The sequence below is a fragment of the Rhea pennata genome, chromosome 8 (assembly GCF_028389875.1).
Source record: "Rhea pennata isolate bPtePen1 chromosome 8, bPtePen1.pri, whole genome shotgun sequence".
Lineage (NCBI taxonomy): Eukaryota > Metazoa > Chordata > Aves > Rheiformes > Rheidae > Rhea > Rhea pennata.
The window spans coordinates 21,942,260-21,968,682 of record NC_084670.1 but is presented as its reverse complement, the minus strand read 5'-3'; the positions used below and the strand labels follow the sequence as shown (position 1 = coordinate 21,968,682).

Below are 26,423 nucleotides of genomic sequence, written 5' to 3'. Positions count from 1 at the left end.
CGGCTGTCGCGGAGCGCCGTAAAGCGGGCGGGGGCGGGGCCGGGGCCGCGTGGGGAGGCCTGGGGGCCGGCTGGGCAGGTGGGTGAGAGGGGGGCGCGGGGCGAGGGCGGGGGAGGGTCTCCGGCCTCGCCCCGACTGATGCTCGTTTCCCTCCCGTGGTAGGTGGCAGCGCTGGTACCCGGCACCTCCGCTGCTCTCACCTCAACATGCTGTACCTGGTCGGACTGGGCTTGGGGGATGCCAAGGACATCACGGTGAAAGGCCTGGAGGTGGTGCGGCAGTGCCGCAGGGTGTACCTGGAGGCCTACACGTCCGCCCTCACTGTAGGGAAGGAAGCGCTGGTAGGTTTGGCCACTGCTGCCTCTCCAAGCTCTGAGGTGTCTCGTGGGGCATGTTAAGGAGAGTGCTGAGAGTGGTAGGTCAGTAACTTCAACAGGAAAAGATAGTAGTCTGCGTTCTCATAAAGAGAATCTATGTGTCCTGTATGTGCTGTATTTTATAGAAGGAATTGTTTTCTCATGCTGTGAGAAGGCTGGGCCTTTTTACAAGTAATACTCATACTTTGACATTTATTTTCATCTCAAATTCTATGAAGATAATGATAGTCTGAAATATTGAAGAACTTGCTTAGAAAAAATGTGTGATTTGGTTAAAAAAAAAAAAACAAACTTTTTTTGGTGCCTTGAACTTCTGTATTTGCCCAATGTGTTATGGTGTCTTCTGGGAGTAATAATCTGAGCGCCTTAGATTTTCATGCTTCTTTGTGGGCCAGGTGGTCTCACCATGTTAAGTTTCGCAGAACAGAAAATGAGCTTAGTCTAAGGTGGGCTATGTGATGATGTAGAGATAAGTTTCTGTCAGTAAATACGTTTTGTGGAAGATAATAGTAGTAAAAAACCCTAAGAATTGTAATTCTCATGGGTCTGCTGGTCATAGAAAGATAATGTTGAAATACTACCAAAAGGGGCTTGTCTGCTCACAGAACAGAGATCCTTGTTCCACATGTAGTTAACTGGGTGTCGAAGGAGTATAGCTATAATGCTTCAGGTATATATATGCATAGCTATATGCACGTATAGCAACGTGTGCTATTTAGGTTGAAGTCAGTGTTATGCTGGGGTTTTCTTATGGCTTTTTTCTTTTTTTTTTTTCTTTTTTTTTTTTTTGCAGTATGGATACACATGTTGTGTTTTTGTTTAACTCGGTACACTGAAGCAACCTGAATTGGAATGAATCTGTTTACAACAATTTTTGTTGTTGAATAGCTAGAAAGTTGGCAGAGTGATTCTTTGAATGTGTCTACTTTGCAAGACCTGCATTTTCAATCAAAAAAAAAAAATAATAATAGAAGATTCCTAGCAGCTGAAAGTAAAACATTGAATAAGAGGAAATTACTGAATATTTTTGGCTTTTTCTTTAAAATCAAATCTCAAAATTCAAATGACCTGACTTAGTTTATCTTTGTTTTCCTATCTAAACATATATTCAAAGTTATTCAGTGTTGACCATCTAAATTAGCCCTCAATTTGGTGAAAGAACTGTTTGCATCTAGTGACCTCCTAGTGAGTCAACATTTTTAGCTTGGATCAGAAGAGTGCTTTTGATAAACTCTAATGTGCCTTGGTTTGCATTGTGGAGCAGTCTGAGAGCAGGCAAATGGATTCTGTTGGGTAAAATAGCTGAAAGATGTGCTCTGGCAATGCACTCCAGCTTCTAAAGAGCATCCGTTCATGGTACTGGACTAGAGTCAGTCTGGTCCTGTAGTTAACGCACCAAAATGTACGTAGCATTATTTATTACTGGATTCTTAACACCAGCTGGTCTGTTTCTGTTGTTCTGCGCTACTTGTTAACGTCCATGTAGTGTAAGACATTTAAGAAAAAACAAGTGGAGTGTCAAACTGAATTTTGGGTCTCTTAATAATAACATGGACTTCAGCAGTACTCCCGGATTGTTGTCAGCCATTCTGAATCATAGGTATCAGATTTGCTTATATAACATATGTGGTACCCTTTCTATAGAATTTGAACAATTTGCAGTTTGTTTCACAGGGAGAATAATATCCTTATCTTACAGAGACAGTGAAACTTAACCAAAATAAATGAGAAGGTCACTTTTAGAAAATGGAACCAAACCCAATATCTGAGGCCTCATGCCTAGCTTTCGGATATACTTCTTTAATGGAAGCCCCATTTCTCTTCTGTACAAATATGGTGATTCTCCTGTCAATTCGCTGTTCTTTGTAGGCAAAGATGAATTTACTGCTGAAATCAAAGGGAAAGTCAGAGGAAAACCTTTTTGGACCATAATTGACTTGCCAATTTTAACAGCGTGTAGGTATTTGTATTAGTATGCAAATGTGCTGAATACTGTCAGAACAAAACCACTGTTTTTAGTCTATGCCCTGGAAAAAACTTTTTACTTCATCATGTAAACGGCATGTGAAATGTATGGTGAAACTTTACTTACAGAGATGCTTGAGATAATCAGTAAGCGTATTTCTGGAACTAAGTGAAGTTTTACTAAATATGTGAAGCTGTAATCTGCAAATATGTTTAAAACATGCAAAGAGACCTAATGATTACTCAGCTGCTGAAGGGAAGTGCTTGAAGGACAGTCAAATGTATTTACTTGCATACATGGTACAGTATTTCTTATGGAGAACTGAAGGCAAAGGCTTAATATGAACTTCTCCCTTAGATGTGGTTAGTTACAAGGTACTAAAGAAAAATAAAAACTGGAAAACAAGGTTATAGTAATAGCTGGTGTCTTGTTTGTATCTGGTTTGATGTTAGTAATATAATTAGCCTAAGCAGTTAGGCTTTGATCTGTGACTGGGGATGACTTCCATTGAGATGACTGGCTAAATTACTACACCTAATGGCCAGGCAGAGACCTTCAACCTGTAGGTGTAACCAGGCTGCTTGTGGAGCAGCTCCTGAACTGATACAGATGGCGTAAAGAAAATAAAATTGGTGTAATAATGATTGGCAGTAATTTTTGTCAACTAAAGAGCTGCCTAATGGGAGGTTCAGGTGTTCTTGCAGGGGGAGGTAGAGTTTTCTAACACATGGGTCAAAGAGCTGACGATAATAATTGAGCTAGCTCTTCCAGCATATGTTGTCTGTGTTCCTGAACTGGAGCACAGATGGAAACAATCCCAAATGTCTTATTTTGCTGTTTCTTATTAATTTCACTTTCTAGGAAGAGTTTTATGGAAAAGAATTGATCGTGGCTGATCGAGAAACAGTGGAACAAGAAGCAGACAGTATTTTAAAAGAAGCTGATGCTTTTGATGTTGCTTTTCTTGTGGTCGGTGATCCCTTTGGGTAAGATGAGGCAACATTTTAATTATTACTCTAGCTTGATCACCTTCTTAAAGTAGAATGGGGCTATCTTCCATAACTGTAGTTCTTTGTGAGGAAGGAATAGTTGATTTGTAGAACATTTCTATATCATACAAAATATATGTACAGTTCTCTACACTTCATCTTGTTTTGGAATTTTCTCACCCAGACATCCCTTACAGATGGGAATGTGAAGCTCAGAGATATATAAATCTCTTCTTCAGAAGTGATTTATTAGCATTTCATTCTCCATGTTGGCCTTCAAAGAGAATATTTTGTTCCAGGTTTTGTTTGCTAACAAAAAATTCTAGGCTCTGGCATAATAAAGAACAGCAATATGTTTTGAGAGTATATTCTTTTAGTTGAGGTTTGTATTTATAAACTATGGCTTTTATTCTGTTGTTTTAGAATGAATGCTGATTGTTCATTGTCCAGTGCCTTGATCTATGCTAGTCTTTAAAGTCACTTAGGTCATTATAAATGTCTTAACTTGGTTTATTAAACCTTTTGTTTCCATTTTGTATTTGTGCTGGAAGGTGATTCCTCTCCTTCCCCCCTTTCTATCACCAGAAGGATCTCTTTCTGTCTTCTCAGTCAGGCATCATCAATCTGTAATGTCAAGCCATACAGAAGAGCTTTTGGTCTCCAGCTGGTGAATCAAGATTTATACCACAGTGTTCAGGGGCACAAGAAAAAAAACAAATCACTGAGTATCCTGTTTATGGGAGAAAAAAATACGGAGCGTTTATAAATAGAGGAGCAGTGTGCACATCTCAAAAGTGAATAATTTATGTAAATATAGGACAAGGGGTATTGTGAAGAGAATCTTATATTAAACCAGTACTTAGAGGCAGATGATGCTATATTTCAGAAATATTAATTATACTTTCAATGCATGTTAATGTTAAAATTAGGATTCATGTAGAGCCATGTTACCTGTACCCTTGTATTATGGACCAAGGACTGATGTAAGTAAACACACCAGGCTAAACAACACAAAGGAAAAACCCTTCACTTTTTGAAATACTATCACTTCTTGTAAGTAGCATCTTCATCTGCCTCCTACACCAATAGTTTCAGTGACCAAATGCTTCTGTTCTGATAACTATATCATACTTCATTGTAGAAAACTACCTTTTTTTAGAATGAGTTGATATTATCTAAATGTGTATGTTCTTAGCCCTTAGCATTGCAGCTAGAACTGCTCCTATGCCTGTGTAGAGCCCTGTGGATTTAGGGATTCATGAAATTACTAAGAAAGAGAACTGAATGCTTCTGTTCTAGGAGAAGCTGCAAGGAAGGTGGACAAAAACTGTGTGACTGCTGCTGATCCTAGTATTTCAAATATTTGCCTGCAAGAAAAGTATTTGGCTGAATCTTTCAAAGATCTCAGCTGTGTGTAGCTAATGTTTAAGGTGAAAAAACTAGCTATGCTTATGGTGTAGTTCCTCTCACTGTTGTTCACTGCAAATGTTTCATCTAGAGACAAAACAACCGTAAATGTGCTAGCAGAAGCCTAATAATTTTGATATCATGCCAGAAAGGCCTCTTTCATCTAGTGTGTGCTAATATTCATGTTATTACTACCCACAAAACTTCTTGAACGCTACATCAGTGACAGAAAATACTAGCATAGCCTGGAGTGCAGAGGGCTAATTCTATCAGGCCCTTTGCTGGTATTAGCTGAGGGCTTTTCTGCTTTTAGCTATAGTCATTATGGACAGATCTATTGGGGAAGAATACTGTCTGGAGCAAGTTTCAGTGAATAAAACCAGCTGATGCCTTGGTCAGCTTTAACATAACCACAAAATCCTCCAGTCCCCCTTGTCCTGTGTATGTGAAGGGAATAATGTAAGGCATTAAAACTAGCCCTCATCTCTCTCAGAGCAAGCATTCTTAAACGAACCTTTGCATATGGAAGTCAGGAGCATATTTTATTTACTAATTGGAGTACTGTTAGGTAACCTTACTGTGTACTACTAGATCTGGGAATCTATTTTTATCAAGTCTCTGATTTTTTCAAAATCAGATTCCTTTGTCTAGTTTCCCCAATGAGACTTTACTATCTGAAGCACCCGATTGGCTGAATAGTGCTAGTCAGACATGTAAGGTGGAAATTATCAGACCAGAGATCAAGGGAATCTTGTATGGGAGCTGAACCTGGCCAGGGGGAAGGCAGTCTTTCTATTTAATTATTCTGATAAACATATGCTGTTTCTTTCTCTGCTTCTTCCTTTGTTATGGCCAGCACAGGGTGTGATACAGCTTGGGGAAAAGGACATGACTAAAGTTGCTGTTCAGATTTGATAAATTCAGGCAAGGGTGGGTGCATTTCCATTTTTTTCATATGGAAAAATGTAGTTCCTAACATGTACATACTGTTTGCAAGCAAGATAAACATTTAAAAATCATTGCAGTTCAAAGATAGACTACCCTGGATCTATCTTTACTTACCATCTTAAAAGGACTCTAACCCTGATCTTGTTAACTGCAAGTCCAGTGATTCTTGCTGCAGTCATGGCAAGGTGTTTGAGTATTAGATACCTGGAGCCAAATTGAGCTTATTTATAAACTTAACTAGGATTATTTGTAATTACTTTTGATTAAGCTTGTTCTCTCAACAAATCTAGGCATTATTATTTGGAGTAATTTTGGCTTAAATATTTTAAGAGTTGATTTACTTTAAGGATGGCTTCTGCAAGTACTGTGCACAGCTCGCCTCAATCCGTTCAAAGTTCTGCTTATTTGAGAGTGTTGCTTTTCTAGCATTTGCTGGAGAAGGCCTAGCTGTGCAGTGCTTAATGAAATACTGGAATTTTGCTGAAGTCTATGCCAAGTAGAGCTGATGTTTACAATTCAACAGGTGTCCAACAGACACCTTCAGAAGATAAAGGACAAATGGGACTTTTCCTTTTCAAATATTTGCCAAAGTTATTTAAAAGTAACAATTGTACTAATGTTGCAGTTTTAATAACACCAGAAAGCTGCAAAGAACAGTAGCATAGTGAGGCTACCTGTATTTTCAGCTGGGGAAGATGAAGTATGTGGGCTTTACTGCAGTTTTTACTTTCTCATAACAGTAAGCGAAGTTATTGTTGCCTTTTTGATACCTCTGCATTCCCTTATTTGTGAATGATTTGATTTTTAGTTTCAAAGCGAACTACAGTGCTAGTAACATATGCTCAGTGTATATTTTCAATCTTTAACCCCCTTCCCTTCTTACTGCAGGGCCACAACACACAGTGATTTAGTACTACGTGCAGTAAAACTGGGAATTCCATACAGGGTTATTCATAATGCTTCAATAATGAATGCAGTGGGCTGCTGTGGTTTACAGGTAACTTTATTTGTATATATGCTGTTCCTCAACTGCTAAACTTAAAATTTTTGAGCTTCCCTACTGATGCAGTAGGGCATGTTGTAATCTAAAGCTTGAAGATCTGTAGCAATTGTACATTTCTGTTGTCAGAATTTGTTAACACTTCCTCTTCAGCATACTACACGTCAGCAAAACCAGTACAAGTCCCTTTTTATGAGTGCATGTGCATAACGCTTCTCTATCCTCTAACCTACACCCCATGAGACTTTAAGTTGTTTTACAGATAAAGCTTTGTCCATGTTAGCTTCCTTCTACTACTGATGGTCACCTGATAAGTTTATTCTGAAATTAGGTTGTTATCCTGTTGAGAAATATGCTGGTCTTGTAATAAAAGGAATACATGCACAGGCCTGTGTATCTGTCCAGCATGGATCACAGCTAGTTCCAGAATTCTGTACATGATACATTCTTTCTCTTTTGAGTTGGCCGGTCTTCGCTTTCTGCCTGTTTGCTGAAGTATAAGGAGTTTGCTCTAGCCAACAACTGAAAGAACAAGCAATGGTTTCTGTGCTTCTTGCGTAGCTAAAGCAGCAAAGATCTGGTGTCCAAAAAGAAAATCCTTGACTACTTCCTTTTACATGTATACAGCTCACTTGCTTATTTTCCTGCCTGAACAATGTATGTGTGGCATCACTAATCACATGTAGATTAGTTGCATCTTCCTCCTCTTGTTCTTATCAGTTCCTTTAGCAGCGGGTATGTTTTTACTTTACCATTACCTGTGCTGCAGGGAGCCTGCCCTCTCACCATTCAAAATTGTTCCCTCTGTATAGGAACCCTTTTTTAAAACAATCAAACAACAAAAAAGCTTGAGATTTGCCAAGAGTGTAAGCAAGGCACAGGAATGTAAGGTGCTATAGCCAGTACTTGAGGGTCTGAACAACGTGCTATCATTGTTGCAGGAGGAAACATTCCTTCCTAACTTAACAGAAGAATACTATCTTTTATTTCAACAAGCAAGTGATGCCTTCAAACATACACTGACAAACTCCAGTATGTTATTTCAATGCTACCCAGCAACAGAATCTGTTGCAATAGGATGAATATCATCTCTAGGTTGATTACACCTGGATGACATGATTTAGAAATGAGAGAGCTCTGTCTGATCAGGCAGTTCAGCAGCAGTGCATTGACACCTGTTGTACTAGTACACAGAATGCTAGTACAAAAGGGAATGCAACACTGGATTGTTGCAATCTTTATAGTTCTTCCTGTGAGCACTTTCTTAGTGACACCTGCCTATTGCTATAAGACTTGGGCAAAATTATCTTTTTAGGAAGGAAATAGACTCCTTGGTGTTTGAACTGTATGTGTACAGCAGACAGGTGGTAGCTGTCGCATGATTGCACTTACGCGGGTGGGTAACAGCAAAGTTAAGGCTGGGACTCACCCTTTCCCCTTTTGGCTTTATGGTGCTAAGTTTGCCTCTGTTGTCAGACTGTTGACAAGTGGTTTCTCCTACCCATCACATTTTACTGTTCTTTCTCTTCTGCCAATTAGGAAAGAAGATGAAAGGCTCCTTTTCCCAAAGCTTACAGCTGACACAGTTTTCTTAAAGCTTGCTCTGCCCTGCAACTATGGTTAGGCAAAGGAAGGAGTGTAAGGCTTCTAGGCTGGCTAAAAAAAAAAAAAAAAGAGCAAAAAACTAAGTGGGAGTATATTACCAAAAGTGTGTATACATTTTTCATGTATGTACAGTTTTGGAGATTAGCTAGTATTTCCCTACCGCATGCTGAGGGGAACAGACCATGAAGGAAATGTGATGTTATTCACTCTGGCAATAGTCTCCCTTTCCGTCGTGGCTTGGGAGGGGCTGCCTTCTCATAAGTCAACATTCCCATTGTAAAAATCATTTTGGGAAATTGTGATCACATTGTGTTACTGACCTATAACCAGCCATATGATTAACTCTTAATTGTGCCTTATGAGTGTAAACAGCAAGTGAAGCCATCACGCTAAGAAGCAGCCTATGATTTAATTAAGAGTTATGGTGGAGATTTGTAACTTCTCTGAACAGTCTTCATCTCTATATGGTATGTGGCTGTCTCCTGCCATCAGTTGGGTTTTGGAGTTAGTGTTTCAAATAGCAAAGTTGCTGTCAAGTGTAGCAGGGATTCCTCTTTTGCTTCACCGCAGAAAAGGCTTAACTTTTTTTTTCTTGTTTTAATCAGATTATGATACAAAACCTCTTTCTTTCTTACTAGAGAAAAACAGGAAACACCTTTATAGGTTGTTCTGAAAGCCATGTGCATAGTGAGCTGTAGCTGCTGATTAGACCCTCTGTGAAATGCAGCTACTGCCCAGTATGCCCACAAAAGAGCGTGTCTTTTGTCATCAGCAACATCTGCAATGTTTCTGTGCAGCTAGCAAAGTCCTGGTAGTTGTACAGTTTTCTTGCAATGTAGAGTAAGTCAGGAGAGTAAGCTTTCTGATTCCATATGTCACAAATAATGTGCAGCAGTTTAGTTTTAAAAACTAAACTAAAAAAGTTTTAAAAACTAAACTTTTTGAACTTCTGGGAAATTCTTTCTCTGCCAGATGATACAATGAGTTGCAACTATTGAAAGCTGAGTATAACTTACTAAAGTACTAGACTGAGCATGAGGCTCTATGACCTACTATTGCTATCCCCTTTACACTGTTCTTGCTATGTATTGCCGTGTCAGATTTTTATTCTATTTTATTCCTTCAAGAACAAATGAAAACAGAACAGGTGGGAAAAAACAAAAGGCAAATTGCTTGCCTGTGATTGCCCCTTAGTATATTCTCTGTAGATTTACCTCTCTTGTCTGGAATCTGACATTGAAGTAGGTTGATCACTGACTTGTTAGTCAAGAACAAATGCTGAAGAAGTCAGTCATGAGGTTTGGTATCTATCTATGCTGCTGGGGAAATCAAGTGTGGGGGGAAAAATCCCCAAGGAAAGACCAAAGTTCTCACAAAGCATTTCTAATAGGTGATAACTAGTGGTACATTCCAGCTTTCATCATTAGCAGCTGGGCTGTAGTTCTCTAGGTTTGCAGAACTTGGTATTTTGAAAAGTTACCTCTGTTCTACCACTGCTCAGCTACCCTAAGAGCAAGACGTGGCCTTAGTTCTCTTCATCAGAGTATCATTCAGCATTGCAAGTTAAAGATGGAGGCAAGAGTCTAGTCTTACATGCTTTGCATCATGCTGACCTGTGATGCATGTGAAAGGTTGATGCTGAAATTGAAATGGCTTGAGATAGTGTTACTATGAAAAAGATGATTGAGAACTGAAGTGCAAAGCTGGAGACAAGCCATGGAGGTGGAGACAAAGGGCTGAGATAGGGAGTTAGAAAGAAAGAGATATGAAAGATCCACAGAGGAAGAGGAAAGAGAAAAGAAAGATGAAATAGGATTTTCTGAAGAGAGATTCTTGAGAACACCTAGAATAGAATATAGTGAGCAGATTTAAGCTTCAGCAAACATATCTAATTAGTTAATTCTGCTAGTTAGCTAAAATTCTGTGTATATTGTTTGTACTACCCTAATGTACAAATCCCTCCTCAGCTTGAGAGCAGATTCTTTTCCTGCTTAACCAAACATAATGAATGGTCTGATCTGTTTCAAAGTTTTTTTTTTTTTTAGGGGTATATTCCTAAATTGTCTTCAGCAACCATTTTTCGTTTTGTGTTCCAGATCTACTAGGAAAGGTCTTTGTAGAAAGGAAAAGTCAAACCTCTTTCCCTTGTATGATGAACACTTGTACATCTCCTATGCTTTCAGTTCCCATTCTTAGACCTGGTTCCATTTATCTCTTTGTTTAATAAACATGACTAGATCTAGGAGCTGCTTGTTTCTGGGACAATAGTGTTGCTAGCTTTAAGTGTGTAAGTGACTGTATGTTGATAAGGTAGCTAGCAAAAAACATGTCATGGCTAAGACTTGCCTTTCTTTTGATACATACCCACTTTCCACCTGAATAGTCTCAGAACAAACATCTGCCTGTTCCCTCTTTTCTTTCAGTGACTCATGTCGCTGATTTTCTTTTCTTTTTTTTTCTTAGCAGTTCAGTTAATTCTTGTAACATAATTACAATTACAAAGTAATTTTGCCTTTTAACTACTGGCTGATCCCTTGTACCTGAAACACAAAAGCAGCTCTTCTGTCATACTTACCACGTTATCTTTGAGTCTTTAATAGTTTAAGCTTTTTGTGTCAAGTACAGAAGTATTACTTATAGATAAGGAAGCTGAGGGTTGCTATCATTACTTGCCATGCTCAAACAGAAAACCTATAGTAATTGCAGGAATAGAACCATAATAATTATATTTTCTGTCACTAACTGGTTTTCTTGCTGACTGTTCCCAGGCCTTTTAAAATTCAGTGTTTGTTTCTCAAACCAATTAAATGTTAAATCAATACTAGTTACACTATTTTATTACTCACATTTGATGTGCATTTTAATTTCATTTTTTACCAAGATATATGGCCCAGAAACACCTGTTTTATCAGAATAGATTCAAGACTATTTAGATATCTTTGTTTCAGCTTATTAACCCAAATGAGAGTGGGAAAGAATCATTGTCTAGTATTGCTGGGAAGAGTCTGAGGAGGTTACTAAAGACAAGGCAATGTTACTTTTTGAGGGTAAATCCTGTCTTGTTCAAGTCTGCTTCACGGAATAAGTTTGAGTCTTTTGATAGTTGAATTTGTTCTGCTTCAGGAGTGGCTATTTCCAAAGTCCTGATACAGGGGGCAGCCAAAATAAATAAAAATAATAATAGAAAAGTGTTCTTCGCTTCACCTGCTTTTATGTCATTTGTCTCATCTGCGTTCTGAGGACTGCAGTCATGATGGAGTGGGCTGTCCTCAGCCAGATATCCTTTTTTTTTTTTTCCACAGTTGCTTTCTCTCTGGCACCTACTAAGGGATGTTGGAGGTTCATAAGACAGCTGAGCCAGTCTGCTGGCTTGCAGTACCAAAAGGAGTTCCAGCCCTGTCTGTGTGAAATGCAGAAACATCCATTTCATGTGAAAGTTCTCATCTTATGCATTCAAAGCCTGTGGTACTAGACAATATGGCATAAAAGGCTAAGTTTAAATTTAGGATTATTTTATGTGACCAATAATGACTGAAAATGAAGCTTGACTGATTCCTGCTACCTCTTTGTTGTTGATCCTTCTATTTCCCAAGTTGTCATCTGGCAAAATATATAGTAAATAGAACAGCAGAGACTCTTTAATATGAAGTAGATAATGGTGTGGAAGGGTGTAAACTGGTTATGGAAGATAAGGTGACAAAAACCTGATTTGTTAGATTGAGGATGAACATTGCATAGCATGACATAATGACAAGACTCCCTATTACTTTCTTCTCCTGGAATGTTCCTACTTCTGAAATTGTTCAGAGATTTTAGGGCAGGAGTTAGGTTCTTAACTGAAAAAATGCAGAGTCACCATTGCAGCTGATATAGCAATAATTCTGGGAAAGATTCTGTAAAAATAAATGTCTGCATTTTGAAATGTTTACTTCTTGGTTTCTCTGCAGCTGTTGCCCTATTGCCCTTTAATACTATCTTGCATTTTCTCTCCTGCTTGCTTTAGTACTTTTTAGAGGGGATGGAGGAATCTTCCTTTTTTAATTTCCCTATTTAGTTTCAACTCCTTCCTCCTTTTCATGCTCTGTATTCTTGTGATTGGCCACAACAGTATTTTAAGTGAGCTTCTGGTGATCTGGACAGCTTCAGGCTTCTAATGTCATTCAGATAGGCCATTAATGAAGTTGCTCTGTAGTTCTTTTGAAATTTCACTTTCATGCAGGCTTTCTGAGCTGAGGTCATGATACAGCACTCTTTCTCTCCTACTTTATTTTGGCCTCACAATTAGCTACCAATATTGTATGAACAACAAGTTTACGTAAACTTATATAAACAACAAGTAAAGCAAGAAATATTAATAGAAGAGTTAAAAATACTAACTGAGAGCAGACAGCCACCCCAGAACCAAAAGTTGTCAGATATTCTGTCATACTATCTGTGTGAATAAAACAGATCGTTACAGCTTCTAAGCTCGTGAAGGTGGGAGCTGAAGAACTCAGCTTTGTGCAGTATTCTGTAAGGGCGGGAGGAATAGGAGTTCCACAGAATTTCATAGACTATTGGTATACCAGTAGGTTTCCAAAGTAGTATTTTCCACTCTTACTTCCCTTAAAGTAAAAAATGTGCATGCATTAATGCTAGGAAATCTGTTCTTCATTGTTTAGTTAGTACAAAAGTGTAAGTTGCAAAGTCATTTGTGAGGTTAATAAAATACTCCCTGTTTCATTCTGTTGGTGTAGAAGCTACTTCCATGCTGTCTAACTGCTGAGAAACCAAGCTGTATAATTTTTTTGAAACTAACTATGGTTTTCTCATGATGGCTATACTACTTGAAGACGTTCTAAAGTTGCTTCTACTGAACAAACAAGCTCTTTCTGACAAAAATGCTCTATTCTTTCTTTTCGACATTCAAACTTTAATGCAAAATCTAGTGCTGATGGTAAATAAATTCAGTGAATCCAACCATGGTAGTGCTTGCACAAGAAGGATAACTTGCTTAACTTGTTGGCAAAGATCTTGGAAGAATCTCTGTACTGATGTATGGAAAGAACATCTGAGAGAAATAGTAAGATCAGAACAGGTAGTAAGCTGGATAACCGACTTGTTTTTTTTATGATGTGACAGTGGTTTAAAAGATCTGATTACTTGTAACATTGTTATAGGATAGTAACATTCTGCCCATTTCTGCACACCTCTTTCTTTGCCATAAGGCACAGGTAGAAGTTTCTCTCCTTCAGGGTATCAAGATGCCGAAGGAACTGTGAAAAAATCTGAGGCCACCTTCTGTACTGAAGGAGGGCTACTTCTTTTTGGGAAGTGGCTGCAATGGCTTTCAGATGTCAGTCAGGCCAGACATTTTAGCAGGTGTTTGAGCACTGAAAGTATGCTACTGCCTCACCAATGAGATTAAAAGTTAACTTCTTCACAGATGCTCCAACAGTGGAGGAAAGAAAGGGAAACTCCTCATTCTAATAGTTTTTCTTCAATTTGCCTACAAAATGGAAAGAGCTCTAACCTGTCAAATGAAAGATAGGCAAAACAGAGCTTGTTTTTTCTAGAACCATAGCCTTTAAATAGTTAAAACGTTACATCAGGAGCACTTGTTGGTTCAACCTATTTTTAGGTTACTGGGAAGAACCTTTAGGTTGTGAAATGTATGCTGTGTGTTCTTGTCCTTGTGCTAGAATGAAATAGTTAAAAGAGGAAATGTTTTCAGTAATGTTCCAGGACACTTTGAATAAATGTTGTTCCTGTTAGCATGAATGATTAAAATTTGAGCTCTCGATCCCTTGAAAACAAATGTGTTTCTGCTTTGATTCAAATTGTTTGCCCTCTGTCTTCTCTGTTCTGCTCTGCCAGCGTAAAGAAGCTAAAACCGCAATCTAATGCCACAATAAGATATGTAGAGGAATCCCCAGATGGCACAGAGCTGTCAGAGTTACTTCTAGGTATGGTCCTTTCCCTCTCCTAACACTGCCTCCTGTAGCAGGCTTGGAAAAGCAATTCTTCCTTCCACGTTTACAGTGACAGTGGGGAGGTCAGTTTATATAATCGTTGTTTCCCTGCCATCCTGTCATTGTCAGCCAGTGAGGAACCACATAGCTGCAGAACAGGCAGAAAAAGATGTTGTAGCTAGAGTATCTCCATGCTTTACCAATCTCTGACAGAACAGGTAGACGCAAGCAGACAGAATGTTGGCAAGATACAAAATCTATCTTCGTTGGCCTCCTTCCAGAGCTGTATTAGCCTGAATTGATGTGCATTTCTACTCTTCAAGTCAGTTACCAAAGCTTCCAAGCTAAATTCTGCTTTTGCTTCCATCTTTCAGTTTTGCATCACTGGAAATGATTGGCATGTCTGTTACTTCAGATGTCTTCACAAAGATTATAGACTTATGGTAATAAATAGTGTCAAGACTGAGGCTGAAGGCAGTGATTTTTTTTTTATTATATGTGCATAAGAAATTTCACCTCTCTGCTACATGCACAATCTGTCCCTGTCTTCAGATCTTTAGATCGAATGCCTATTTAGAGGCATCTGTGACTTCTTTTGCATGGTACAGCTTTCACTGCATCTGTTTTAGTACAAGTCATAGCATAGCAGTAGAATTAAAGCTTAGAAAAATATTGCAAGAATTACAGTAGTATTAGAAGTTGGCTATCGTTTACCAAAGTAAAAATTAGTAATAATTTTGATTCTAACCTTGCAACATTTTGCCTCTATAAGGGCTTCAGCATAAAGTCACAAAGTACAGAAGGTAGATTGAAAGTTAATATACAATGGAAGGAGGATTGCAGGGACAGATGAAAACTTTACAGGTAGTTCATTAGTCATCTGTAAGATGCTTTACTGTTCAGTAAGGACATAACTTTGCATCTCCTCTATTATCAAGAAGAGAAAAATAGTTCACTAATTACTGATTTGGGTGTAAGAAGAGAAAGCAAATGCACTGGAACTAACCAGGAGATAGAGAGAACTGCAGGGCAGTTTTTAAAAGGAAGCACTGTTTTTTTAAAGCAATGTTTTTTGAAGTGTTTATGAAAAGAGCAAACAAGCTTCTCATAGAAGAATGCTTGCTGCAGTATAAAACCTCTTTCTTAACTCATCTCAGGACTTTTCAATGTTGCCAGCTGTTCAATATTTTTATACCATGTTTTGTGTTCTCTTCCACTTTTTTTATTGTATGTGTATGTTACTGGATTTGTTTTGTTTTACAGTTGTACAATTTTGGAGAAACAGTTTCTATAGTTTTCTGGACAGATGCATGGAAGCCAGAAAGCTTTTTTGACAAGATCAAGAAGAACAGGCAGAATGGAATGCACACACTGTGCTTACTTGGTAAGCAGCAGCTATCCCTGTTCCTTAGCTACCATCTTGCACAGTGTCTAGGCACAGCAGTGATAGGTGTAAGATGAAGTGTGTGAGATTAAACAAATGTTCTCAGCTAATATATCTGTGAAAATACTGTAAAAATTAAAGCTTTAGTGTATGTGTACTCAGAATCAGTTCAGGCATTGTTCATGCTACAGTGGCCAGGAATGTCTTCATTCCTCCTCAGAAAATCTGTAAGAAATTGTGCTGCCACAGAACAACCAGTATAATTTTAAGCTAGATCTAGCTCAGGGTCCAAATGACATTACAGGAACTAGCAGCTACATTTTATTGACTTAATTAGTGTAAATCTTAGCACATTTGACCTTTTGAATTGCTAAATCATACCTTTAACCAAGCTTCTGTTTTGCAAGGTGATATTTTATTTCCTAAATTATCTCATCTAACAATGTTTTGGCAAAAAGTGATTGTGTGGAGAGAAGCTTGCGTACTATTAAAAAAAAAAAATCCTTCTTGATCATGGATCCAGAACAGAAAAGTGATTGTAGCTGACCACCGTCCTCAGGCTCTTCCATGTATTTGTCTGATCTTTATCTTTCCTGCCCAAGAATCCTAGCCTTCTGAAGAAACCACCTTCTGAGTAAGTCTACCTGACTGGGTAGCTTCTTAAAGGTTATAGAATTGCCTGAGTATACACTATAAGGCACTTGCTTATTTGTATATAGATTTAGATATCTTTTCTGTATGTCTTTCAGACATAGCTGGGATCTGTCAATGCTTGATACATTAAGATTTGAAGTTAAAAACAAATTCTGTGGTAACTGGAGGAATCCTGATCAGGAAACAATTTAAATGTGTAAGCATCATTGCACATCAAACTTTCCGATGACTGGAGATTTGTTTGTTTTCAAACTTTGCTAAAAAGAAGCATTTTGATAATTTGTTTTAAAGAAGGATGACTTCAGGAATGTCTCAAACAAAGATTATTACAAGGACTATCTGTTAAAACTAAGAACAAAGTATTCTTTGGATTCTTTTGATAATGACTTCTACATTTTCTCTTCTTATATTTAATTTTTTTATACAGCAGGAAAAGTAAAAATTTTGAAACAATAAAATTGAATGATAAACCTCTTTATTCAGGGACGTTTGTCATACTATCATACAAAAATCTAATTCTAACTCATAGCTGAAAACTATCAGTTTCAAAAATAATTGATTCCTTAATACTAGTTGGTTATTCTGATATATGTATGTGTTGTTTATTCAACTGATTATCCAATTTGATTATCTGGTAAGCAAATGTGATGTGAAAATAATGCTGATACATTTCTGATTTCAAAGCAACTTCATTGATATATAAGCAATTTGGTAGGCTGTGCACCAGTAATCTTGCAACTTCGCATATTCTTTCAGAAAATCTTTCAGAATCATGTTGGTTTAGGAGTTGATCTCATCATCTAAGTGATACTCTTCTTAATTAAGTTTGAAAATGCGTCTAGCTTTCACTTTGATAATACTTTTCAGGCATTTGAATACAGATTATTATAATATGATTGTCTGTTAGCATATTTAGGGAGGCTGACGCATACTAATATCATTTGATTTGTCTCTCAGACTGTGGTCTAGTAGTTTTGTAAAATTGCAGATATGCAGATTCTTACCTGACACTCCTCCCCCCCGTCCCGATCCTCTTTTTCCCATAACAGAAGATTGTTCTATATTTTGATTGGGACAGGAAGGAAGTGCTAATGAAAGTGAGGTTCCTCCATGGTAGTGATGTAATCACTGTCGATCAGTCATGCTGATTTACTCTGTGACCACAAAGTATTTGTAAGTTAAGAATATCCCAATATCCTTGTGTGGTTAAACCTCCTAGCATTTAGCAATCCTATCCAATGATAAATATGCCTGTCAGTTCTATACTTTATTTATACTATTATATTTATACTATATTTTTTATTGCTCCAAAATCTGAAAATTACACATGCATAAAATCAAAGTATTTTATTATTAATGTATTAAGTAAGATGGAATGGATTAAACTTTGGCTGTAATTCATATTCATTTTCCTGTAACAGCTAAAATATTCCTATGAAGTTTACAGAATCTAAGTAAACTAGGCTTTATCTAGACAGAAAAGTCCAACTGGAAAGTTTGTAGGGATTCTGTTTTAATATTACTGTTTTATTCTACAGACATTAAAGTGAAGGAGCAGTCTCTGGAGAATCTAATGAAGTAAGTCAGTCATCATTTTAAAAATATATAGAAGCACACAGCATGTTCTTTGCCTATAGTCTAGTACTGAATTCACCTGCCTTGTCCTCATGTACTTCTCAGGGGGCAAAGTCTTTTGTTCCTAAGTGGAACTTTTCTGTTGATTACAGTAGGACCTGGCTTTATGTACAGTAACTGAATGAAGCTTGCAGCAGCAGCAAATCTTTGTTTTAATTGTTCCTATGAAAAGGATTAGGTCAGAGTGAGGTGAACCTTCTGCTTGGCAGGTAAAGTTTTGCTTTCCTACCATTCTGTCTTGTGTAGCACTGTATCCCATCCTGAAAAAGATTAATAGCTGAAACAGTGTCCTGAATTAGTTCTTCCTTACACTGGCTAGAAACAATGTGAAGTGCTGAATACACACGCTTTTTAACACAAGAACTTTATCCATATTGTCTGTTTAACTAAGCTCATTTAACTGCATCTGGAAAAAGCTCTTGCCACATCTTAATCATCCCCTTGAAATCTGTATGTTTTGACAATGCAGAATATAAATACTTATTTACTTACTTACAGACATGCTGTAACTTGGGTTTACATTAACATCGAGGTTTGTTTTGTTTTGGAGCTCCAAAATAAATTTTGATTGAGTCAATCTACAGTTGGCAAAATAACTAAGAAGCATTTCATACAAAAATATATTTCTAGTCTATAATCATCTGTGTACAAGGCACTGGATTGGAAAACACTGATTGGTCCTTGAATTTAGGTCTAATGCATCTTTCAGGAGCAATTGTACAAAACCTGCATATTGCTTCCAACAGCTGAATTTGCTTTTAAGACTTAAGTGATCTGCCAGATGGAAACCCTGCTGTTTCACACGTGTGCTAAGAGCACAATAGACTACTTTCTTCCTAAAAAAAAATCACTCTTGTTCAAAAGGCCTAGCCTAAAATCCTGGCCGCCCTCAAGTTCGATTTGCTGGTCCAAAGGTTTAATGTGAAACAGACTGTTAGGGATAGTGGAATGGGTTATATGTTAAATTACTCTAATTCTCTTTCCCTGCAGAGGAAGGAAGATATATGAACCACCACGCTACATGAGTGTGAACCAAGCTGCAGAACAGCTTCTTACCATTATTAGAAATAGGAGGCTCCAAGGAGAAGACCCAGGTAGTATTCAGTGTTTCTGTCTGCTGCTCCCCCTCTCTGTTCCCCCTTATTGATGAGCCTCAGAACTCTCCTCCTTTCCTCTTACTCTGAGCATTCTCTTGATCTGCAGTACAATTAGGCTTCTTTAAATCCTAATCAGGAGATGGGTTTGGCAGAGTTCAAGCATCCTGTAGGTCAATCAACATGGATGAATGAGCATTAGGGGCTCCTGGAGATTTAGTCAGTCTCAGTTTGGTAATCCTGTATTGTTTCTGTCCATCTTAAGCTGTGAGCTCTTTGATCCACTGTAGCTGTGAGATGGTGAAGGATCCTGAGCATTTTAGATCAGTTAGGCTTAAAAAAAAAAAAAATCTCCGCCGTATTTTATTTAGGCTGGTCATGCTCTGCTCTACATGAATACCAGCATGAATTTAGATTAACTCTTAAGATGCAGGGCTGTGATTTTGACCTTCAATTCAAACACCAGTCAAGAACAGACTTCAGAAGATCTTTTTTAAGAATGGGGTGAAATCTATTTTTCATTTGTCCATAGCAGTTATGAAGATGACTCACTTGTCACAGATGAATTTCTGTTAAGTATTTTCCCATCTATTCTCCTTCTCTTAAAAGTTTATTTCTGATACTGTGTTAAGATGAAAAAGGAAACAATCCTTCTATTTTATCTTATGTGTAAATGATCAGAAGCAGCAGTCTTTTCTAAGTGAATATAATTCCAGAATGAATTTCATATTCCACTTCTGGTACCTTTCCATTCATACTTATAAACATCCTTAAAATACAACTATTTTCTTATGAAAACATGCTTCTACTCTCTAGGCTGTTCTGACTTAATATTTGGAGACTTAACGAGATTTGTGCTAATGCTTAAGCACTTCATTTTCTTTGTGATGTGGCTGTGACTCAATCAAGTGTGTTTTTCTGACAGTTTGAATATGGTCCTTGAAAAAGTTTTAGAAGGATCACTTTTTGACTCTCTTTTCGTATAGAAATTACTGAAAACACCATTTGTGTTGGCCTTGCACGCGTGGGTGCTCCAGATCAGAAAATCGCTTCAGGCACACTACATCAGATGTCCACTGTGGAATTAGGTGGTCCACTACATTCCATGATTGTAACAGGCTCTATGCATCCCCTGGAATTAGAAATGCTTAAGCTTTTTTCTGTCGATAGCTGTTCTAACTCTGAAAATAATGCATTTAAGAGGACCATTTAAATAAAAATTGAACATTTTAGATTTTTGTTCCGTCTTAAGAGCTTGCTTAAATGCATTTAGATTGTACGCTGCTACAAAAGGCAACTTTGTAGGAACACGACCTTCTTTTATCAGAGGCTACAAAATGCAAGATGCACCTGCTTGTATTAGCCTGTGACATCTACAGACTTCTCCAAAAGCCTTTAAACCACAGGATCTCTCTGTCTGGTTCAGTACATTTACATTCACATTAGCATCAAGTTGATGGCTGGGGTAAGAAAATGCAAGGACAGAACTTTAAGAAGAGGTGTAGCAGATGCCTCTCCAGTATCCCTTTTGCTATAATATATTAATCTAGCCTACTGCATATATTGTGGTACATGTATTTTAGGTGCTGAATTTTGCATTTCAGCTTTCTAGAAATCCAGGAGTTCTCTCACTAATGCGGGACAATAGCATGCAAAAACTGAGGTCTATATGTATCTGTACCACTCGGGACAGTGAGACTGTTCTTTCCAACTCTGAATCAAGAAAAACAAACTCACCCTTTGGACAGCTGGGGAACAAGAAGTAGAAGCCACAAGGAATTTCTCATTTCATAAGTTTACAACTTATTATAGAACTAGATTTCTCTCTGTGTTAGTGCTAGCGTTTATGAAGCACTGGGCTCAAACTGCAGCAACAATTCTCAGAAAAACACTGGGATTTCTCTTCAGAATCAGCTAGCAGGTGGTGGTGGCTGCTATTCAAACTAGTCATATTGAGAAGACAATAGAACAGACGGGTATGCAGATTTTAACTGGAAATTTATTGGAAATAAACTTGATCCCATATTTTTTCAGTAATATAGGATATTATATAGACCATATTCAAGTAGAAAAGATTACATTAAAATTTTCTAATATTGCACTTGGGACAAGTCATGGCTAAGCTACTAACATTAGTACTTCAGAACAAAATAATACACAGTCTCCAGAATTTTGGTGAACTTTCTTGTGTTCTCAGATTTCTTCACAGGTATTTGGATACTGCTCTATTCAACTCAGGCTCACTGCTAAGAATAATTTGTGTAGCTGAAAGTAGCTGTAATTGAAAACAAGGTAGTTTGTATGTACAGCTGTACATTGTATCCTACCAGGAATGATTTTTAGCAGTTTCTTCATTCACATTATTTCACATTCCAGCCAAAATATTGCAGCAATTCATTTAACTCTTGTACAAGACCCTACCTTATGTATGAAAGATTTCAAATGCATTTGGGAAATGAAATATGCAACTCCTTTTTGCACATTATTTCCGCCAAATTACCACATAGGCAGGAACTTCTGTGGCTCACTAAAACAGACAAGTAGATTCACCAGTATTCGCACAAGCAAAACCTGTAGTCTTCACCTGCCAGACAAAACAAGCACAGCTGGCATCTTTTCACATTATAGCAGTCTCTGGCCAATGAGATTCCCAACACAGATGGTCACTGCAACTAAGCTTGAAAAGGGGAGAAAACCCAAAGAAACTCCCAGGAGGATGCAGACAGCGATTTTGGGACAAATGTAAAGGAGAAATTAACCAGTGAGTCTGTATTAGGGGTCAGACAAGTGGGTTATGAAATATATATATAACACGTCCCTCTTTACTTACTCCTCTAAATCACACTTAAAAGGAGTGGGATAACAAGAATCATAGCAATGCCATTTTGATAGCTGCTGCAGAGAACAAGATAGGGCTTGCTTAATTAGTAACTAAAACTGTTGCTCTGAACTAGTATTTAAAGATCCTGTTAGATGAGTAGTGGTGGTTAGGACTTGCATTTAATAAAGAGTAATGCCCAACTTAATTTGCATTTTAGGAAAGCATCAAGGTTTCTGCAACTTAAATGTGCACTCAGGATGAAGGAAAAGCTATGAACTTCATGATTTGATTGACAAGTTTAGTTTAAGGATAAGAAAACTGCAGTTCAGCAGTAGCTTCTCAACAAGCTTACTTACCAACAAGTTAAAAGAACAACCATTTCTTTCCTCCATCTTTAAACCCACCTTTACTTTTTCAGAAAAAAATTAAGAATATTAAAACTCAACTAAGGTCCATTTTATTAGTAGAAATAGTTCAAACAAGAACCACTTGTAAAACAGCTAGAAATTTTAGAATACCACAATGGACATTGTCATTGGCTCTTCCAAGTGATGAGATTGTGGAATTTTTCTACTGAAACCAAAGTTTAAATCATTTGGTCACTACGGTCATTTATTTGGACCACCACTTTTTGCGTTTGTTTAGCAAATCACATAAGTAGTCTGGCTCTTTATCTGGGCCCTATTTGTATAAAGAACAAGTCCTATCCATAAGTGTAAGTTGTCAGAATTAGCTTACAAAGAATTGGTTTTTCACTATGTATACTCTTAAGAACAGTTTTTTTCCACCATTGTTTAGCGTGCCAAAGATTTGGGGCATTTTAAATACAAAACGCCAAAACTTTTTTTTTTTAAAAACTCTCCAGAAATGCAATTCAGACTTTCACAGACTGCTGCTTAGAAAATGGAAATAACATTTTTGCAGCAGTAAAATGCAGCAGCTGTAAAAAGTATGCTGCTTGTAGACTTAGCCTTTGGGACAGTATGGATCTAAGTTGCTGTCTTCAGTCACAGAAGAAAATCCTTTATGCAGACCAATAACCCTATGGTAGGTAATCTTCAGCTACATAAAAACGTAAGAAAAGTGTGTTTGGAAAACTTAGTTCAAAATCTAGTACTGGGACCAGTAAAGTCAATTTTAGCAGATTATCTGCAGATACTCATCCATCACTGCATGTTAGTTTTTCATACAAATCTGTATTTTTGTAAAAAAAAAAAAAAAAAAAAAAAAAGGCAAGCTTCTCCATTAACATGTTAAAGTTTTATAATAAGCAAAGTATTATGTAACAAGCAAAACACAAAATAATGTTCAAGATATGAAAGCTTTCACTTTCAGTTGCATGATTTGTAGTCTTCCAAAGCCAAAGCAAGTAGGTGAAGAAATCAGCTGTCACTCTGCTTATTGACATTCTAAATATGATTATTTTTAATTATTGGATATATCTACTGTCTTTTGTAGAATCTCTTGGCTAAAAAGGCTAAGTCTGCTTTGAAACTGGCTTCCCTATATGACCCTCAAAATTATATTTAACAAATGATATATATCTTCATACTTGCTTCATTACTTTTAAGGATGACAATGTTTCTACGTTATATTGGTTAGAAAATCCAGACCTGCATGCGTGTGTTTCCAACGCAAGTCAAATAAGAAATCCTCATAGGCAATACGAAGACTTCAGAATATGATTAAAACTAGTTTTTGTGATTGTAACGAGCTTAAAAGCTTCTTCACTCCATTTGTTGTATTTAAAAAGTCTGTAGATTTACAGCTTAACAAAATCCAACTACAACCCAGGTAGACTCTCACTTGGAGACTTAAGAGTAAGTCATAGCAATTATCTTTTCATTAGGAAAAGTAAAACAGTGGCCAGGCCTAACAACTTAGGTGGCACTACAGTACTTTAGAAAGCCTAGACCTGAAATACACACCACGCTGCTAAACAATGATTTAAACCAAAGTGTGCTCTTGAATCATGATACAGTTGCTATGAAGTTGGCTAGTGCTTGCTTTTAAAATGATTTGTTTATAGCTTCAGATCATAGTAATATTACCTGTAAAAAAATCATGCCACCAACAAACAAGAAATATGTAACGTGCTACAAAACCAGTGTGAGAGGTCTTGGCACTTATTATCACAACTCTGTCTTTTAACTAGGTTTTCTGTGTTCAGATATGCGAATGATATCTTAAATTGATATCCAGATTTGTTCAGTGAATTCCTGCACCCTCCCTCCCCGCCTGTGCAGCCTTCAGATGCCGTCCTCCACTGCAGAACTGCAGGCCTGGCACAGCGTGAGCAATGCGAGTGCTGGAGTGAGCTGGATGGGGCTGCCATGCTGAAGGCCACAGGAGAGGGATACAGAACAGTGTAGCTGCATTCCCAGGAAAACTGAATAGGGTCAGAAACCAGTAAGAGAGACAAAGAAGGGTTTGAAGACTGGGATGTGCATGGAAGAACGGGACTGTAAAGCTTCAAAATGGTACATGGCTTTTTACTACTATTATTTGTTTATACTCAATTTTCAGTTCCAGTTACAAGCTAAAGTGAACAGACCTAAGCTTTGTTCAGTCTAACAATCATGTTTCTGCATCTCAACTGATGCATCAATTTAGCAGTTATCAGTATTTTCATGTGGAAAGAGATCAGAATTTGGATACCATACAGAAGCAACAGAAAGGAATGAAAGAAACAGTTCTTCTCTATCATGATTTCAGCAATATCATAGTAGCAAACAGTTTCTGCAAATGAATCTTAGATATTTTCATAGTGCCTAGCACTTACTACACAGACATTGTCAGCTTCAGAGGGCCTTGATTTCAGTACTTCCCCATATCGACTGCCAGAAGAATACACCTAAAATCCACACCAATCAGTTGCAACTATGATTTTTCATAAGAATGCTTTCATCTTGTTTTACTCTACAATGTTGTTTGTAAAATGTCCATTTCTAAAATCTTCCATTACCAAGTTAACTACTACAATTTCAGAGTCATCAGCTGTAATACCAAGTCTAGCAGATTGTATTTGAAAATACCACTAAAATATAAAATGAAAGTAAATGCTAGAAAAGTATGATTGACTAATGTTTCTGGAAAAAAAAAATACTGCATTGAGAAAACAGACAAGGTTACAGTGGGACAGCTAAAATCAAAAATATCAGACTTGTCAACTTAGAAAAGCATAATTTTAAATAATGTGAAAAGTGACCCTTATTTCCATTTCAGAATTCTCCACTAGGAACACTTATTTTTAATATTTGGAAGAGCAACAGTTACCTCACCAATCTATAATAAAAATTTCTACAGTCTATTAAAATCAAGGAGACTAAGTTTTCACACAACTTAGTGATTAAATTCTTTTCTTTTCCCTGCTCAATTTGGAAGATTAAAAAGCTTTAGGCATTGCTTTTGTCACCAGCATCTTACCTCAACTGCTTGGTCTTTTGGTGACTATGAACATGGGTAGCATCATGTAATGTTTCATTACTGTAACAGGATAAAGAAACTTAGGAATTGAATTTAAGTCTAACACTTTGACTAAAATAATTTCCACATGAGATGTACCACAAAGTATCCAGTTTGTTTTGGAAACAAGCCTCTTCACAATAGCTTTGCCTTTTACATTTAGCATTTAGAACCATATTTTTTCTGTTTGGTAAGACACAAGAGTAATGAAAGTCTAACATCTACAGTTATGTAAGTACACAAAAAACCCACGTACATCACTAGTAAATATTAGACTGCATACAAGATATATTTGTAAAAGTAATGAAACCCTCTGATGTTCCATACCTATGCTGGCAAATACTTCTGATATAAAAGGCACTTTGAAAACCCAATATGGTTTGGTTCATTAAGTTTGCAAAGTACAAACAATTGTACAAACAGAATTACATTGAAGCATGTCAGCCATTGTGACATTATGTACAAAACAAGTTTCCAATTTTTGATAACACTGGTTTTATGGGAATGAGCAGTGGTTTCAGCAGCTTCATTGAAGACATGACAGGGTTTCCAGTACCACAATGTTAGTTTCCTATTGGAACAAACCTAGTAAGTAAAAAAAAGACCCCACAAAAAACTGACAAGTTTAGGGGCCACAAAATGACAACACCCAAAGTCTATGACATTCATTCAATATTTACTCCTTAGAAGTGAACTCCATCAGTAGCCCAAAGGCAGAAGTCTATTCAGTCAATTCCGGAACAGTGGTGGAGGCAATTGTCTTGAGAAGTACGTACAGTACAGAAAGCTTTGGTCCAACAGCTCTATTTTAGAAATTGACTACATGGCTGCAACATCTATCTGTACGTAAAGCTGTCTTACTCCTGCCTGCAGATAAGAAAAGGTGAGTTTAACAGAAACTGAAAAGCCAAAACAATTTTAACTCTCCTGAACAACAGTTCACTCCAGAAGGTTACCTTACAAGGAACTTAGTATCTTGTTACTCTGTAATGCATCTCCCATATTTAGTAAATCAATCATTGAATTACTGACAATTTGTAAACTTTCAAAGTGTTAAAGAGCTGTATGCATACATGTTTCTTTGTACAGTGAGAAAATACACATGCAGTAAATGTATATTGACATTA

General features: G+C 37.3%; 2 protein-coding genes across 4 annotated transcripts in view; one reads left to right on the top strand and one right to left on the bottom strand.

The window, feature by feature from the left end:
* The first annotated feature begins 12 nt into the window (after positions 1–12).
* DPH5 (diphthamide biosynthesis 5) lies at positions 13–26,423 on the top strand. 3 transcript variants are annotated; one of them, XM_062581777.1, is made up of 8 exons: positions 13–78; positions 163–341; positions 3,205–3,329; positions 6,576–6,684; positions 15,507–15,627; positions 17,820–17,859; positions 18,907–19,010; positions 19,997–20,250. In XM_062581777.1, the coding sequence occupies exons 2-8, from the start codon at positions 207–209 to the stop codon at positions 20,221–20,223; spliced, it is 861 nt and encodes a 286-aa protein (XP_062437761.1). In that variant the 5' UTR covers positions 13–78; positions 163–206; the 3' UTR covers positions 20,224–20,250. The 3 variants fall into 3 exon arrangements, with proteins under 3 accessions (XP_062437761.1, XP_062437760.1, XP_062437759.1); XM_062581776.1 differs by lacking the exons at positions 13–78; positions 19,997–20,250 and adding an exon at positions 25,984–26,423 and having other exon boundaries at positions 111–341; XM_062581775.1 differs by lacking the exons at positions 13–78; positions 19,997–20,250 and adding an exon at positions 24,034–25,977 and having other exon boundaries at positions 111–341.
* SLC30A7 (solute carrier family 30 member 7) overlaps positions 22,266–26,423 on the bottom strand; it is a 30,570-nt gene continuing 26,412 nt past the window's right edge. Inside the window, exon 11 of the mRNA XM_062581769.1 lies at positions 22,266–26,163. Within this exon, the coding sequence (XP_062437753.1) occupies positions 26,116–26,163 (48 nt within the window). The 3' untranslated portion in view covers positions 22,266–26,115. The remainder of the gene's footprint in view (positions 26,164–26,423) is intronic.

What these genes read in the sequence shown, in the direction of transcription:
- DPH5 (XM_062581777.1), top strand. Translation starts at nt 207, where the DNA reads ATGCTGTACCTGGTCGGACTGGGCTTGGGGGATGCCAAGGACATCACG. An exon ending in TGGGCTGCTGTGGTTTACAG is followed by an intron (nt 6,685 to 15,506) that starts GTAACTTTATTT and finishes TTTGTTTTACAG; the next exon opens with TTGTACAATTTTGGAGAAAC. An exon ending in GCTCCAAGGAGAAGACCCAG is followed by an intron (nt 19,011 to 19,996) that starts GTAGTATTCAGT and finishes CTTTTCGTATAG; the next exon opens with AAATTACTGAAAACACCATT.